Genomic DNA, 18,545 nt, shown 5'->3' with positions numbered 1-18,545 from the left:
CAAGTACATAATTCAAAGTATATACTCATTCCTTGGTCATAAACATTTGACATTTCTGTTCAAAGACAGAGGAAAGAAGATTTTAAATTCTGAACTTACCTCAGCCAGTTAGGTCTGTTTATCAGACTACGTTTCCTGAAGGCACGTAACGTCGGCTCCCCATTGCCTCACATATACAACTTCGGGTGACGTCAGCAGCACGGCTGTCGGTGCAGCACCAGGAGAATACTCCTCTTTAAAATTATTATCAGGTTTTAAATAGATTTTTTTTTAAGGGGAGCATGACAAAGATTAGTTTGCTTTTAAGTAGAAGACGACTATGTGGCCTCTCTAGTTTACTTTCCCGATTGCCTTACTGAGCAGAGAAATATTGGGTTTGGATATCTCATGTGACAGAGCAAAGTTAAAACTGGGGTGGGGGAAGAAAAATAGTTGACAATGGGATGAGAATGAAACTCTCAAGAATAGATACTGGAATAAAACTCTTAATAAAAGATACTTATTTTATGGACTGCTGATATTTATTCTTTGGATATAATAATCTTACTGCTAGCAGGAGTTTAATTCTTTGGAGAACAGCTTAGTTAATAGGCTGTTCAGTTTGAAAAACCTCCTTATTGGCTCTTTTTCATTTTTATATCAAAACTGTTACGTCCCTAGCTTAAAAACCACATTGAAAAAAACACATCACTGCAGAAAATGCTTGGACACGACTCAGTTTTTAGCTGGTGTATGGGTTGTAGTTTTGTCCTCACCACACTGTTGTTACATCACAGCAAAGTTACACAGAAACTGTGTTGTAGCATGGTTCTGTCGCTTTGTTCGTTGGATGGCATCAGTAATTGCTTTGTTTGTAGGGTCCCTTTAGCTAGAACCGTACCTGGTATCAAACCAGGTCAAGCAAAGATTTAATCATTTGTATAACATGTATCCCTGTTGAAGTCAGTGGGGAAATTCCTGGCCTTACTGATAGAGCTCTGCTGATGACTTTAGCGGGGCCAGCAATAAAAGGGCTTACAGCGCATAAAGTTAAGAATGACTTTAGGCAGGTTTCTAAAAACTTCATGCCTCTGCCACTACGTTTCTACCTGCTCACAGTCTTTAAGAAGATCAATTAGCTAATCGTTTGAAATTAAAAAATGCTCTATACTGCATACTCTAATTATTATTATACATCTTAACATTATTTGAATGCTGAGTACTTCAAAATATTCTTATTTCCATTTAATGTTTTTTTTTTTTTCTCCCCACAATGCTTTGTAGATACAGGAGGATTTTTTTTTTCTTTTGTAACCATAGTTAATGATATGAACGTAATACAATATTACTGTGTCTTCCAGGCTTTGTACTTGCACATTGTTTTCTTTGATTTTTCTTTGAAAGACAGATGCTGACAGTTCAAAAGCTATTTACGTAATTACTTTGATAGTAAGCTGACTCGGGGGATAAATTTCACTGTCTGTATGGGTGTGCGTGAGCGTGCACGCAAGCACCCCTGATTGATAACATCCCTAGCAGTTTAATTGAGACATGTCAGAGGGATTGAGGAGAGCCTTGCCACCGCTCTGCCCCTTGCGGAATACGCTGGGTGCTGCGCGGCTGCGAGCAGATCCGTAGGCTGGCTGCAAGCAAACATTCTCATCGCTTGAGCATTCGCAGCAAAAGCTTAAAATGCCTGTTAAAGAAAATATTGGCTTTCCTAATTTCTCGTTTACATTCTCATTCTGTCTAATAAATTATAATAAAGTATTTACTGTTTTGATCGCAAAAGCGGTTTCTCTGCCTTTTTTTTGCTTTGGTTCTGTTTTGGGTGGATATGCCAAGGTTTCTCCTGTTCGTTTTCTCACTTGAAGTGTGTCATTTGGTCATATTGGTGTCTTCATTCTAATGTTTATTAAAATGTTACTGTCACTGCCAGTCTGAGACTGTGAATCAGAACTAAGAATGTGTAATAGTTTATTTCACATTTGAGTAAATTTCTTTTACTACTTAAACACTATTATGGATAGTGTTGATCTGAGATGAAGTTTAGGTTTGGCGATACAGAATGCCACTAATTTGAGTCTTCTTTTATTGCCATCTGCTGTGGGTGTTGCATCCACAAACATGTTTTTTTTTTTCTTTCTTTCCGAATCTCTTTTTGCAGTGATAGAGAATAAGCTGACGCATCTGGAAAGCATCTTTTCTTGGGCCATTCACTTTATCAACCTGTGGTGTATACTTTGATGCTCTCTTGTCTGAGTTGTTTTGATAAGTTGTGAAAAATCCACGTTTTGCCATTGCAGTGATAGAGCGCAGAGAGAACAGTATGAGCACCTACAGCAATCTCCTGAAAGGCAGGTGGTCTGGTGGTTAAAAGCTTTGTTAAACATAAAATGTGCAATATCTATTTGTTGTGGATCTGAGGGTAATTAAGTATAATTTTTGAGGCAGTCATTGATGTAAGCCACTCTCCGTTCACTCCTCACTCAATGCCTGTGTGAAGTAGGTCTAGCTTGCTGTCAAGTTGTACACTGCAATAATGGGCACTTGTTTTTTCTCCCAGCCACACTGCATGGCTAGAGTGAAAGCACTGCAGCCGTACGGATGCTGGGTGGAGAGCACAGGCCAGCTCCAGAACCGTTCCCAACTCTGTGCTACTCGGAGCAGTTCTAAGTGAGTTTAATAACGAAGCAGCTGAAGGTAGTTGCTGGGGCTGGTAACTTATCCTCACTGAGGTTTGCACCACCTCCCAAGTTCTAGCAGTGTTAGCAGCCACGGGGATCGTTCATTAATTCCCGAGTAGCATAATTTAAGCAACTGTCTTTATGCCTTTGGTGTTGTGGTTGCTTAAAATACTGACTCGTTTCGCCCTGTAAGCTCTACAGTTCTTAAAATGGAAATCCCTTAGCTGCCAAGAGACACTTCACACGATGATAAAGGTTTAGATCTCCTGTGGGTTAACAGAGAGAAAATAGTGATGATAGGACAGAAATCCACCATCCTTGCCTACCCACAATGTACAGCATCTAGAAAGGGATATAAAAATGGCAACTGGTGCTCTAACTCTGAAGTGCGTTTTAATACACCAGAAGAAATTCCTATCACTGAAGGTACTTAGGTAGTGACCAAGCTGTTGCCCTCAACTCACCATTAAATAAATAACATCAAGTATTGTTTGGCCTTCATTTGTTATGCAAACTAAGTAATTTATGAATGGCAATTGTGAAATGGCAGTTTCGTTGGCCATTTCCACAAAAGAAATTACAGAAAAGGCATGCTAGGTAGAAAGGGTAACATAAAAAAAATACAAAACTTAAACTAAATGTAAACACTTTACGTTATGATCAAGACAGTCTGATTCAAGTACTTTTCTTCTTTTTAATTTTCACACTTCTATAAGCCACCAGTTGTCTGCAAGAAACCTTAAAACGATCTGTGATTCATCGTCAGTGGGGCTTATATAGATGTGTGGGTAAGGCAAGGGGAACTCTACCCCAAAACTCACCGTCTCCCAGTAGACCCACGCGTCTGATCTCTCTTGCCTCTGGTTTTGTGCAGGTCATTTGAGATTATGGCTATCCGAGTACTTATTTTGCAAGGAATGATGCCTTAAGGAATTGAAATGATAATTAAGTATTATTGAAGTTATTGGAAGGACAGGCTAATCACATGAAAATAAAGTACCTACTAAGCCATGTTTTCCAGGAAGTATTCTCCAACAAAAGATTTGTTTTAAAAGTCAACAGTGATAAATACTCCCTTTTGGTTTATTAGGAAACTGAAATTGCTCAAGAAATACAATGCAAGCAGGCTGCCTTTTGTCAGACTACTTCCACTCCAGTTTTATAAGCCAAAGGAATTACTCATTGTACTTACTAAGTTAGTTCATAAAGCACCTCTTTTGGGCATCTTGAAGTTTCTTTAAAAACTGAGTAATAATGAAGAGACTGAGGTTGGTGGATTTGTCCCCAGGTGCACGGCCGCAGTGTGCCTGCACCTCTGGCGTCTGCACCGGCACTTCATTGCCCTGACTGCTTGCTCTTAGTTCATCCACACTTTCCTCTCATTCCTGCAATGCAAATAAAGCTGTTGTTTTCCCGGGGACGAAGTTTTTTTTTTTTTCCTCCTCTCTAGGTAAATCAGATTAAAGAAGAAACGGCGGTAGGTGGACGGCCCCGCGGGTGTGCAGTTGTTCGTGTCGCAGTCAGGGCGGTGGCACGTGGAGCGTTCTGCTCTCTCTCGGGAAGCGCAGCCTGAGCTTTGCAGCACGGGGCTGGATATCAACATTTCTTTTTCTGCCGGTGTAACTCTGTGACCCCTCTGTCTGTCAGTTTACACATATGGAAACATTTTTCCACCTTTCAAAGGTGTGGTGGGGATTAATTTAACTTTACAAAGTGCTTTTTGATTCCCAACTGAAAGCTCCTGTAGGAGCTCAAAATACACTGATGAACCAGTACTGGCTGAAGATCTTTGATGTGTGTCAGTGTATTTGTCGAACAGTTTATTTGACAGTGATTTCTTTTTGCATACCCTAACATTAGGACTAAGCCAATCCTGTGTATTCCTTCTCTCTCGAGGGCTTTCTCCCTCTCTCTCGCGTGCACACCCACCCTCAGTAAAAGCTTGGAATAAAATATCTGCTGAATAAATAAATAAAATGTTTCGTTTTCAAAGGTTTCAGCGTGCCCAGCGTGTTATACTGCCAGTATCAGTATACTGATAGTCTTTGTTAGATGAGCATTACAGTAAGCGGACATGCTAGCGGTGGACAGGACAAGGAAAGGGCTGCTTTCTAGAATAATTCTTCTGTACCACTTGGAAACACTCCACCCTTTCTCCTAGGGAAAAACAAATGAAGGATGGAAGAGTGGCAATAGAAATTTCTGATTAATTGTATGGCCAGGTGGCAAATGCATTACTTGTAGCAGTTCTCTGTCTCCAATGTTTGAAATAAAAATTGTAAATTAAAAGTGTTTTCTTCAGCAGTGTTAGTATTTTAGCACTGGATTCCATTCTTTCTCACAACTTTTAATGGAAGAGGTTTAAAGTCCTACGGTTTCTGTTTGTGTGTTTCTCTAGTTTCCAGCTTGTACCACAGGTTTTTTGGAGACTATATCTGAGAATATTCTGCTTTAGTTCTTTGTTATGTGATGAGAATATTTTCACATAGATCTCTAGCATCTTAATAAAAAGTGAATCAAGTTACATTTCCTTTATATGAAAATGTTGATTCTTAGTGTTTCCCCACTCATAAATGGCTGTCCACAAATGCATTTAAGGGCTTGGACGTGGCTGACGTAGCAAATGGGATGCTGCTTGGGAGGGCAAGGTTGAAATTAAGTGAATGTCAATTAAGCTAACTATTGAGCAAAGAGCCCTAACAGTAACACCTCTAAGGCTGTGGTACAGTCTTCCAAAGAAAGCAGTAGATGATTCACCATTTCAGACATTTCAATCCAATCTAGAAAGCTGTAGTAAATATATTGTAGGGAACATTCCTGTACTGGCAGGGGGGTAGACTAAATGAGCTATTACCAGTAGCTCTTTTCCATGTCTGACTGATAGTTGGCTAGGAACATGTTTAGTGTAGTCGCCAATTTTTCTTTTTTTTTTTTTCACTTGGAGAGCACTGGTGACATTGGCAGAAAAATGCTTCCTGTGTTTGAGAAAGGTTTGTGTGGCAGGGTTGTCCCAAAAGCAGGCTATTTTCAGAGGAGGCATAGACACTGATAGCCTTAATCCTTTCCTAAAGCTTTTTTGAGAAAAGGTTTCATAGGATCTGACTCATGTGAGAGGGTGTGGTGGTATTGGAGATATCTGTGGATTAGCTGCTACACATATTTTCTGGTCTTCTAAATTCAAAGTCAAATGATACTGGATTTACTAATAGTGCCATTTTTTGTTGTAGTGTATGATTCATAGCTTTTGCTTTTTCCTGGAATTTTTTCTTCCCTTCCCTTTTAACCACTGTCCTTCTGGGTAGAAGGAGAATTTTTACAGAATGATTATGAGAGCGAGGTAGTCAGTTCCTCTGTCTGTGTCTGCTGAACTCTCCTATAAAAAACATCTAATGACAGTACAAATGAGAGAGACGGTGAGTTTTGTATAACTCAGTTTTTCTCATATGTTTATGCAAGACTTTTTCCTTTAAAAGTACTCACCAGTGGCAGCGATAGTAGTTATTGACAATTTAAATACTATATAATTTCATCCTAATCAGGGCATCTGTAGGTGATATAACCGGTAGTGTCCTGACAGCTGTTGTGTGCTGTGCTCGTAACAGTGAGAAAGCTGGGCGTGGGGATGTGGAGAGGTATCCAGTGCCCAGGAGACATCTCTGCTTCCCCTTGATTATAGAGGGTTGTTAATACACACCTTCCAGTTTCTGTAAGCGTCAAAGCATTGATGCGTCTTTGTCATAAGTTTCTGAGAAAAATGTAATTGTCTTTCAAAACGGGAAGTGTTGATTTTGATCCCCACAAAATGTAAACAATGTTTAAAATTTGAAACTCTTTCAAAACAGGCAGTATTTTTCCACCTATTAATCTGATAAAAAGGCAATGGAAAATAGATGAAAGGGCAAGGAAACATTGAAGGGGGACACCAGATCAAAGCCTGTGTACAGAATTATCCTCCATGGCTCATTCTCCTGTAGAGGGACAGGTCTTAATGTGCAGTGTGTTGCAATATGCTGCTACTCTTTGGTTCTGCTAAAACTTTGCTTACAGTGAAGCTGCAAAATAAAAACCTGGCTAGCTCTAAATTTCCTCTCTTCTCTTTACCTTTTTTTTCCACCATATGATGCCCAGGGACTCCAGAAAGCCTCGCTGAGAAAGAAAGGCAGCTCATGGGTATGATCAATCAGCTGACCAGTTTGCGAGAACAGCTGCTAGCAGCTCATGATGAACAGAAGAAACTGGCTGCATCACAGATCGAGAAACAACGCCAACAAATGGAGCTGGCTAAGCAGCAACAAGAACAGGTGAGTGATTATTATAGTGGCTTTCAGCTTAAATAATTTTCTACGAGGACTTTCCAGTGGCTTGTCTTTTAGGGTCGATACTTCTCAAGTTTGTGCTCCACAACTCTCCACAAAATTCTCCAGAATTTTTTTTCCATTTGTTTTCCTAGGTAAAGAAATGTAAACAAAAACATATTGGAAGAATGCTTTAATTTGCAATATATAAAACAGTGCTCTTTGTCTACCTTCCATTTTGGAGGTATTCTCTTCCAATAGTGGTTTTTCTAAAAATCAGTGTAAATAAGTGTACAGATTCAGCGCACCTGAATAATCTTCCAATGCTGCTTGAATTGTGTGATGCTGAATAGGTATAAAAGAAACAAAATGCAGCATTTGGATTGTAGTATGACAAATGAAAAAAAAAAAAGTGGGGGAGAAGAATATAAAGTCAGTGAAAAAGTGTGACGTGACTTCTGTGCTTAAGAGGCTTGATTTTCAGCTCTTGCAGATATGCCCTCCACTGAAAATGTGGACGTTTCCACAGATGAACAGTTCCAACGTGCACACGTGGACACATGATATTTTATGCAAAGGCACAACTTTTCTAACATATTTGCACTGTGCAAGCTTTAACAGAAATGAATGTCCATTTTTGTACCTGAACATGAGCAGAGAATACTTAGACATCTGGTTTAAAATGTTGTCAGAAGTCCATCCTGATACCTCTTATGTGAAAGCATTTTAGTTTGCCTAACCCTTTATTTCAGCTTGTAGTGAAATTTGGGTTTATACCATAGAATTGCAGCTATGAGAATTTTATGAAACTCACAAAATTCTTTGAAATCTTTCATAGTTGTCGTACTTCAATGTTTGTATTGTACCAAGCAAGTCTTAAGATTCTAAACCACTGCTCACATCTTCAGATATTTTAGCCTTGGTTTTCCCTATTTTTGATTATTTAAAAACCTTATCTTGAATACTGTGTATTTTGGCCTCACACCTGAAATCCCACGTAGGGAGAACAGGAGAAGTGACTTATCTATTAAACTAGAGAATTTGTATCACACTGTTGTTTACATGGAGAAGGTAGATGAAGGTGTGAAGGTGGAATTGGCAGGATTCTTCTACGCGGAGACATCCTGCAAGAGCTATTTCCTTTGCCCTATCTTTCAAATTCACTACTGCTACAGGATGGCTGAACGATCTGAAAGTGAAAAAGAAAACGGAGAGAATGGAAAAAGGCAGTAAGAAATCGTGCAGGATTATTATTAGGATAACGAGGAGTTCTTTTGATTTAAGAAATTGTGTATCATTCTGTGTTATATAGAAATTAAAATAACGAAACTTTCAAAAAAATGCATTGATAAAAATTATTTTGGTTGCTTAAAGAGAGGCTCTAGAAAGACAACATTTAATCTTTTAGATGTGGAGTTAACTATGAGTGAGTGTTTCTTATGCTAATAGTTTAATAATAGAAATGAAAGAAAATACCTAAGGGGAAGAATGCACAAAATTCCTCCCAGTAAGTATGTATAAGTTCCCATCTGACCCTGAGATGTGTACACATACCACAGGGGAAGAGCAACACTCCTTCTAATGTTTGTACTGCTGTGCTAGCTATTCATGAGAGCGGAGCTTTTGTGAGGACTCAAATGAAAGTTTTTCAAGTTTGCTTTTTAAGTTTAAGATATATAATGGTTTATTTCCGTCAGTCCTCTGAGAACTCCGATTTGGTTCTGTTACTGTCTGCTTTTTCCTTCACTGTGTGTAAATGTGTCTACAGTAAGGTTCCCAATCATTTAGTCAATGGAGAGGGAGGGTGGAAGTCCTTATGGGAAACATACGTGACTTTGAGAGGAGACTTACAACTACTCCATCAACTTCTGTAAATCAGTTTCAGTGTAGAGCTGTGTAGCCTCGCAGTGCCCCCTTAGTTCCTTTCAGCTGATACACACATTGAAGAGTCAGTGATTTTCCCAAACCCAGTTCCAGTCTCTTTGTTTCTGCATCAAGGAAATACGCACACTAATACCTTCCTCCTGGGTGTCAGATTTCCTTTTTGGGAGGATTTTTGAATAGGTAGTGCCAAACATAAAAAAACCATTACTGTCCATCCTACTTTTTTGCCTTTCCTGCCTTCTCCTACTGTTTTCCGGCTTCTCTGCCAGTATTGTTCTTCCTCCAGCAAGTTGGAGCAAATGAGTGCTCACTTTTGGGGGATTTTAGCAGTGCCATTTCAGATAATGAGAGAGGAGAGATTTTTGCATCAGTCCTTCTCTTAATATTCAGCACAGCATTTTCCATAAGATTCTCTTTCACACTAGTATTAGCTATGAATTGCTCCTGAACATAAGCCCCTTGCTTCAGCAGCAGTTCAGGCTGCCACCAGCCGCACTCAAAGGTTTCTTAGCTTAATAGAGCAGTTTAAAGAACCAAGCAGGGTGGAAGTTTCCTATATACCCGCTCCGGGAATGATGATACATCTCTCACATTTCTTCTGTGCGATTTCTCCACAGATTGCAAGACAACAGCAGCAGCTCCTGCAGCAGCAACACAAAATTAACCTTCTTCAGCAACAGATCCAGGTCAGAGACTGCGTCTCCACCCATGCCCCTGTTATCTCTCTTCTCTCCTTACTGTTTCCCCATGCTTTCCCTCAGCCATTATTGTCATAGTTTCTTTAAGAATCTCTGCAGATGGCTTACATCTTATTTATGGAAACACATGAGGATGTTACCTGTCATGAAGCAAAAAAGGTCAGTTTCTGGAAGGCCTTGTATGATTAGCACTGCTCCTATAGGGTCAGCAAGCAGATGTGAAGGAGCTGGTCATGTGAGCAAGGGTTTGCAGGACCAAGTCCTTTTTCAGTCATCAGGAGTGGCAAAAATGTTGCCAGAAAGAGTTGGATTGCAATGGATCCCCTATAGCTCTGTTTTGAGGTTTTGCAGAAGCAGTTCTCTTCAGTGATCGGTAATGAAGTGTCGTTCCTTCCCTCTGCCCCAGGTTTTGAAAGTCCGGAAATTTCCAATGCTTTGGGTGAAATACTGTCTGAATGAGAAACTGGTCAAAAGGTTGGTTAGATTCAGGAAAGCAACTGTGTAGGTCCTAGGTATCTACAGGTTTACCCCTAGTAGCAGAAAAAAGTTATTAACCCAGCATAGCCAGTACACTTTATTTAACCTCTTTTTTTTCCTTAAAGTATGCAGAAGTTTCTTTTCATGCCATTGACTGTATTTCGTTACTTTTCTTCCGTGTATATATGGATGCCTCTGTTTTGGGAGTAATGCAAATCGGTTTGCCCATGAAGGTTTTCACAGAATAACAAAGGAGGGGTTTGTCGTTTTACAGATATCGTGGTAAAACCTCTGTTTAAGTATGCAATTATGTATAGAGCATTGCAAGTCGCTGTAGAAGTGGATGCTATGTTCTGTTTGTTCAGTAACAACAGGATTTTCCTTCCAAAGCTTCTTGTTAATATTTCAGAATTGGTTCCCTAAAATTATGGGCCATATCCGTAACTGGTCTAAGAAAAGTTAAAATCAGAGGAGTTGTATGGCTTCAAACGAGAAGAAAAACTGGCTCCATCGTTTCAGAGGGTATTCTGTCAGTATCAGGACTTGTGTCACTATGAAAAGCTTCTGGGGAAGGTCCACCCCTCTGTTATAAGGCAACTTACATACAAGATGTGCTTTGCTGAAAATAGTTTTGAGATTGGTAAGGCCTGGCTTGGCCTCGACCTCTGTATTTTTTTTTCTTCTTCAAATTTGTGTCTGGGAGGAATTTTTCTTTATTGCTGTATCTTTAATGAGACTTAAAAAGAAAAACAATAGTAGAACCTCTACAATAGCAAGAAAAGTGTTTACATTTTTAGCATTTAGCTATGGCAGTGAGAGAGGAAGTTGTTTTATAGGCAGTGAATAAAAATAAATTGAAGTAACATAATTTGACCCCAACCCTTTTAAGTTTTAAGGCCTTGTAGATAAAAATGTAGTATGTCGTTTTTAGGGTAGTGCAGAACACTGATTATTGATAATGAGATATAGAGCCTTTCATCTCTTGATCCCTGGTCCAAGTTTGACCTAAGTCAGTAGTAAATGAAAGTCAGCTAGCTACCATCTGATACAAGCTGTAAGGCTAAGAAATGATTTGGAGGCCTGTCTCAAGGGATTTCGGATGAAATATTGACCCTGCCGAGGTCAGAATTTCACCTCCAGGGTCCACTTCACACAAAAGCCATCAGATTTGGGGCACCCTCCTTTTGGATGGTCACATGATAAAGGTCAAGAATGGAACAGGCAGAGAGACAATACTGTCCTCTCATTCCCACAGAGATGATCTATTTGTAGTGAAATTTTGATTATACTGCCTACCTCTTGACAGTTCTGCAGTCTGTATGGTCGTGTAGTCTCATGAACCCCGGTTGCAGCCCGATTACTGTGAAGTCACTGATAGGGAAAAACATTTAAAAATAAAAAAACCCTTCTTGACAGTGAATACAAAACAAAACATTTCTTCTGTTACATGCTTAGTTGACTGTTGTCAGAGAGAAGAAACAATTCCTGAAGAAATCTGCCTTTGTATATAAATGGAGACAATGAAGTCACCCTAACATGCCCATGTTTAAAATGGTCTGTGAGTTTACAATCAGGTTATGGTAGGTGGAACAAAACTGTGACATGAATGTAGCTGTGAGTTCAGCTTTTCTGACCTTGCCCTAATTAATCCAACAGGCTTCTGTCACCTTGGCCTGGAGTTTTTAAATAGCATTAGATTTATTGACAGGGAAATATGCCTACAAAATCTGGATAACTATTTGACTTATGTGCAATTGAATGATTAGGCTGCAGTTATGAACACAACCTGTTTATGACAAAGGATTCGTTTTACTTGAGCCAATTTTTTCTAAGCTTGTAAGAGTTGCCATAATTCCAGATAAATTATTACACAGAAAAAAGCTATTGAAATATTGTATTGAAAACATAATACCCTAAGGTTAAAAAAAAAAGCACAACCTGACTGACCCCATGATTTATGACTCCTTTCTCTAAGTGCGCTAACTTGGAAACAGTTCCCGCTCTCCGTACCCCAGCATACAATCACCGATACACACACAATACATAAGCAGGGAGAGACTGCAACGTGTCTCTCCTCCTTAGAGGACTGCAAATGCTGAGTGTAACTACAGCTCAATTAAACTAGCCACTTCTGTGATGCTAGAGAAAGATGCGTTAGCTACTTGAGCTTAGAAAAATGTACCTGGCACATGAGTCTCTAATTGACATTATGTCTTCTTCAAGTCCATCTCTTCTGAATTAACTGGAACGAGGTTTCACTAACACAGCAGACAGACAGCTTATCTTCATATACAGAGTTAAGTAAAGAGATAATGCTAAATTGGAGAAGAGTTGCAGATTAGATTAAAGTTAAGAATCTGTATGACCTCAGAATGCTAATATATGATCTATACAGGATTTTGTGTTTTAGCAAATGGTTATAATAATTTTTTTCTGCTTTTCAGGATGTTGTAGACCTAATTTGTGAAGAGGTTTGAGTTTCTCTGAATAATTAACTAAACCTCCCCCCGTCTTATTCTATGCCACTTTGGAATGCATCCTCCCATGCACACTGCTTACTGTTCTATTTAATCTTTGCGTCTATGTGTATGGAAAAGGTTTTAGCTTTAACAGTTTTTGCCTGCTGAGTATTCAGGGTCTTCTTCCCTGTGCACCTCAATCTTGCTATTTTACCAGAAATGAAACTGGAATGCGTGTTCTGTCCTGTTAACTCTTGTGCATCAACAGCCCTGAAGATCTCAGGTTGTGTTTCGGAACAGCTCCGTAGTGATCTGCAGCTGTAGAACAGGCTGAGGAAAGAGCATGCATACAGCAAGTGTGGCTCAGCAAGTTTTTGGACTAAATCTAGTTTTGTCCTTCAGGGCCTCAGGGAACTCTCACTGTCACCTTCCCATCTTCTTCTGTGTGGCCACAATTCATTTCCTGGCATCCTTGCTCTAGACCATGGTGAAGTCTGGGGCTCTGTAGCTGTCCCATCGGGTGGGCAGAGAGTGAAAGAAACATGACGGCTAGATGCTTCTTTTTCATGATGCTGAGCTAGTGCCCAGGACAGGCAATGAGCATGTGTGGTTGTGTGCCTTGAGGGGTGCCTCTGAGATGCAAAGTTTTGTGGAGTGGTGCAGTTTACACTTTCCACTTGCTCTGAGCAAAAGTCTAGCCCAGGTTGATGATTGAATAGTTTGCTTTGAAGCTCAGCGACGAATGTCACTTTAATTGAACTATATTTAAAATGAAATATGGTTGTTAAAATTCATAAAGCAATTCATATTCAGTAGGGCACTGTTGATAAAATAGGTCAACCTTGCAGCCTAAATTGTGATAAAACCAGTGCTGCTAATCTCACAACTTTGTAGAAAGCCTGACAATGTTTTATGTTTTTCCCTCAAGCCCCAGCTCTTGGAGTCATGTGATGACAAAAACGCCAGCTTTCATTTCTTCAAAATGTAAACTTCCAGCTCTCGTATTTCCAGGCAAAATCTGAAACCACGAGCACTACAAGTTCCAAAATTAGAAGGCAAACAAAACGGAGGCCAAATGTTGTTTTTTAAACTGTTCTGATTTTTAGTCAAAATTTTTTTTGGAGAGCCCAGCTCAAGATCTTGGAACGCTTCATGTTGCCAATAATGTAAAACTAAGATCTCAAAGCAGCAAGAAGCAACAGTGCTGCTTTATGATGTCTCTAACATTTGTGCCACAGTTTTGTTTGACTTTTTAGTTTAATACTGCCAGTACTCGGTTACTAATTTGTATTCATTTCTGGGTGACGTACTTAGTCCAAGAACTGAGTGCTATCTGAAACCTGAGAGCAATTCCTGCCAGACAGCAACCATTTGATGACTCTGTGTGTTTTAATAGAGGGTTTTCGTTTTCCTTCAGAGCTAGAGACTTGTCAGCAGATGTTCTAACGGGATTTCTGTTAGACAAAGTTCGGACCTCCAAAGAACGAGAGGATCCTGACTAAATTCTGACGCAAAGTTAGAAAAGCGCACCTCTAGCCTGCTCCGCCTGCCAGGTGGGATGTGACTTCTGCCTGGTGCCTGGCCGGGTGGTGCAGGCAGCTCCAGAGCCTGGTGGCACCTGGCAGGTGTGCCAGGAGGCCCTGCTCCCAGGCGAAAAGCTTACCGTGGCCTCGATGGCCTCAAGCTTTGCAGACCCTTAGCAGCTTGTCTGGCAGGGAGTGCGGGCACCACAGCCTTCCAGACTCTGTGCCCCTTTGGATTGTAGGCTTCTTGGCTTTCCTGAATCCCTCAGCTGCCCTGGATGTCCTCCCAGCTCCAAATAACGCTTTCCCTTGTGAGCCTCGATCCAGATTTCCATCCTTCCCACCCACTGTCAGCTGGCTGTGTCCCTTTCCCCATGAGTTGTGTTGGTAGATGGCTGTGCCAGTATGTTCCCAAATCAGAATATTCCCATTCTCATTAAGTTCTGAGGTTTAAGGTGTTGTTCCAATTTGGAATGTAATAAAATCTTGAACACTTGGAATTTCCTGCAGGATGGTTAGTCCCTTTTGTAGCCAGATCTATTTTTCAAAATCTAGCTATATTTTGGGGGAGGAAAAAAGGATTTGGTTTCTGAATTACACAGAAATTCAGAAAAATATTTCTTAAGCTTAACATGCAGAGTTTTGAAATGACAGAGTTGTTATTGTCAAAATTTTCCAAGCACCAAGAGGCTCTGGGTTGATTCCAGCCTTCCAAAACACTGGTTAAGAGACCTGCCTCCAGAGTGCTTTAGATATGATAATCTACCCACACAGTTATCTATCGTGATGATTTTTGTTGTTGTTTAGATTTGTTGTTGCTTTTGAACTCCTCAGGTGAGCAATCATCTGTTATCTAGAACTGGCTGAATGATGTTCAGGCCTCTTGGTGTTCTCTTTGTTTGAGAAAACATGGAGATTTTGGTTGACCTATTTCAGATGAAGTTTAGTTCTAAAAAGTACCAGTTTCTCTTTCTTGTTGTGAGAAGACACTGACTGTTTGACTGTATATAAAGAAACGGGAAGATTTCTTCCCTGCCCCGACAAGTTTGCACTCTACACTTCCAACACAGCTCATCCTTTCCTTTTCTGTCTCCTGTCGGAAAGCAAACTCCAGCAGGCCACTCTGTGAGCTAAATACTTGGAGTACTTTGTGCCTATAGTAAGGAGGGTAGAGATCCTTACCCTTAATCCTTGCCCTGTTGGTATCTCCTCAGTGCGACCATAAGGCCTTGTGAAATTTCTTTTCTGGTCCCCAGCTTCTTGCATGCTTGTAACCCAGAGTTCTCTAGGAGGCTTGAAAGGGCTGTAAATGATGAATCCTTCACTGGAGATACAAAAATGAACAACCACTACACAAGTGGTTGGTTACAGATTTAGTAATGTCTGTTGCTTCTGTATTACCATTTTCCCTGGGAATTCTGATTTTCCAAGAAGTCAGTGACAGCAGAGCGGTGCTTCATGGTGCTACAACCCCTTTGCAAGCCGTTCTTCTGTAATTAGAGTCCTCTTTGCATATCAGAGAGAGGTGAGGACAAAAGGGTTCCTTGGTAGACAATAAAGCTGTTGAAGTGAGGGCCTGATCCAACTCCCACTGAACATAGTGAAAAGGCTCTTATTCATATTAGTGGGAGTTTAATGAGACCTTTCTTCAGTAGGAAACTGTGAGAAAGTATCTTCCTTCTCACTCTGCAAAATGTTTTCAGAGGCTCCGTCCACTGAGATGGTTTGTTTTTTGTTTTGTTTTTTGCCTGTGTGGATATGACAAGCTGTGACTGCGCAGTCAAACCGAACAGGCTCGTAGATTGGGGACATTTTGTCCAAATTCATCATGTGTCAGGAGCAGCTGTTTTCCTGCAACTTATAAACATGGGCTTACTGGATTCAGTGAGACAGGCCCAAGAAGGAGTCACACTGCAGCCTTTCCCATGACTTTGCAACCTCTTCCCAAACAACTGAGGTTGCCGGCAAAGAGGCTAAACAATTGTTTCTCACAAAAGCTCTGCAGCTGATGTCCTATCAGTTATCGGAATAACTCGCCTGTCCCTTGAGCAGGAAGAAGCCCCTGGGAAATTAATTATTCCAAAAAACAACCCAAAAAAACACACCAAAAAAAGAAAAAAAGGCAAGGTTGGGGGAGGAAATAGGGAAAGGGAGGAGTGAAAAGAAAAATCTAGGCTAGCAGTCAGAATGAGCTAATTGCTTGCTGGCCTCTCAAGTTCAGCAAATAACGTATGTGTTTGGCTGAAGGATGTGATGCATGTACTTTAGAGTAACCCATGGGCCTTCACTTTCTTCCATTACCATAAAAGTTAAGTTACGTAAAAAATTGCAGAGGTGTTTATCTACACTCATTTCTGTGCAGAGCAACATTTTGCACCAATGTACCATGTTTTTACATTCAAAGATTACCTGTAGAGCAGGCATCTACAGATAATTCGGTCTCAGGCCTTTCCTGCGCTCTCATACAATCCAAATTTGCTGACTGGTGTAGTTGCACCAATGCAGACAAGGAGAATCTGCTTGGGATTTGTACAACTTGCATTTACTGAGATTGCAAGGGCATGTTTTCATCAGATAAATCAGCTTTTTTGCCTATGCTGAGCTGCTACATGTTTGCAACAGCACTTGCTGATAATGAAGCTTTCTCCAGTGTTACCAGTCCAAATGTTCTAAAATGATGAGACTGTTTTGAACTTTGTGACTTTTTTCTTGCAATTTTAGCGTCTTGTCTTAATTTCCTTTTTGTTACTGAGCTTTCAGTGTTCCCATTTTCCAGTTCTCTCACACAATCACAAGGGAGGGCCGAAACTTATTTTTATTAAAAAAACGGAACACTGAAACACCCCAAATAATCCAGCAGCTAGGACTGTAAGAAAAATGCCAGCAGTCAAATACAGTCATAGCAGCTGGCAATATTGTACTCCAAGGCCTCATCTTGGTTTCTCTCCTCTCAGCAAGCATTCTCTCGGAGACTTCTTGTTCCAGGGCCTGCCTTTTTTTGTTTTCAGATCCCCTCTCCAATTTCAGCATCCCTGTGAGGCACCCCACAACTTTTGCCACTTCCTTCCACTTCCAGCTCCCTGACATTGCGGTACTGAGCAACCTTCCTTACGCAGCTGCCCACCCCTTCCCACACCAGCTTCTTTCTGCCAGCCCTCCTTTTTCCTTTCCCTCCTTGTCATTATTTCCACCATCTTTTTAATGGTTTTGGTCAGCATTTTATTGGCTATAAAGAGCACATATGTCATTTTGCGAATGTTTGTGTTCAAAATGCGTGGGGTGGTGTACCTGTGTGCGTGTGAGCTATGTTCACGTTTGTGTACCCGTGCAGGTATTGACACAGCAGGCAGCAGAGGTACAGGAGCAGAAAGTACCACGGTACTTTGTATAAGTGGCTTGGGAAGATGAACATGAACTCTTTATGGCTGTGATCTTGTCCGTATGGAGTGTGTGTAGTTATGAGCACTTTTGTTGTGCAGCCAAAAAAGGCTGCTACTGCTGCCTCTGCAGTAAGGTAAAGCAGGAGATAACAATAAATTTTTTACTGCTGGCTGGCAGAGGTGTTTAGGATGTGTTTTCTTTATATCTTCATCCGCCCCTAATTGAAGATGCTTTAAAATTGAATGACTAGCAGTCAAAACGTGTTTGCTTCAAGCTGAGAAGAAAAATGCTGGTGTCTCTGCTTCCAAACTGATTGCGCTTTGTACACAACTGACAGCCACAGTCACTTTGAGTGACTGATAAGTGGGAAGCTTTGCCACTTATCAAGGAATGCACACTGAAAAGAAAAGACTGGAGCTGTTCAGATGCTTTGGCATGTTCAAAATAACATCTCACATCAGTCAGACTCAGAGGCACTAGGAGACATTTCAAAATAAACTTTATATCTATCTATCTATCTAGAGGCAAAGATTCAATTTAACAGACAAATCACTGTGTGGCATCACATTGGCTCTGAAAACGAGAACATCATTATAAGGGTCACCAGTTGCAAAATGATTCAGATAGCTGCATAATTTGAGAGCATTTATTGTAGGGTCTCACCCCCCAGAACAAACCTAAATTTGAAAATTCACAACTGCATATCATTCTGGTGATTTCTCTAAATTGGGGTGTTTCACCCCTGATGGCCAAGCAATATTTAGTTTATATAGCACGTGACATCCTGAAACATCCCAAAGAGAATGAAACCCTAAGCCAAATTATGGTCTCATTTATTTCCTCTTTGGTATTATGGAATATGTTTGGGATTGCGTGGCGTTAACTAAAATCACAAATTGGTTATTAGAGTTATTTGGGACTTGCTATGCTTTTCAGTGATACACAGCATGAATAGAAGAGGGAACTTTTTTTTGGTACGTGTTTGTTGGTGATACTATTTGGTGATGCTTATATTAAGAGATTTTGACCTGCAGGAGCTGAGGTGTGAAGGTGTGTTTTCTTGTGCTGACTCTGTAATGACAGCAGTAAGAGCCAGTGTAGGGTTTGGTTGGTCCGCTGGAGGTGGAAATGTTTCAACCTGCCTTAGCAAGCATCATAGGAG

At 40.5% G+C, this 18,545-nt stretch overlaps 1 protein-coding gene across 7 annotated transcripts in view; it reads left to right on the top strand.

Annotated features, from left to right (window-relative positions):
* SOX5 (SRY-box transcription factor 5) overlaps positions 1 to 18,545 on the top strand; it is a gene marked incomplete at its 5' end in the record, with an annotated part of 291,635 nt that overhangs the window by 139,902 nt on the left and 133,188 nt on the right. For all 7 annotated transcript variants that reach the window (XM_082308710.1, XM_082308708.1, XM_082308706.1 and 4 more), the window contains 2 exons: positions 6,795 to 6,967; positions 9,463 to 9,531. In XM_082308710.1, coding sequence (XP_082164836.1) covers positions 6,795 to 6,967; positions 9,463 to 9,531 — 242 coding nt within the window. The remainder of the gene's footprint in view (positions 1 to 6,794; positions 6,968 to 9,462; positions 9,532 to 18,545) is intronic.

The sequence above is a fragment of the Platalea leucorodia genome (assembly GCF_965183815.1).
Source record: "Platalea leucorodia genome assembly, chromosome: 4".
Lineage (NCBI taxonomy): Eukaryota > Metazoa > Chordata > Aves > Pelecaniformes > Threskiornithidae > Platalea > Platalea leucorodia.
Note: the sequence above shows the minus strand (reverse complement) of the source record. Positions and strands in the feature narration are given on the sequence as shown.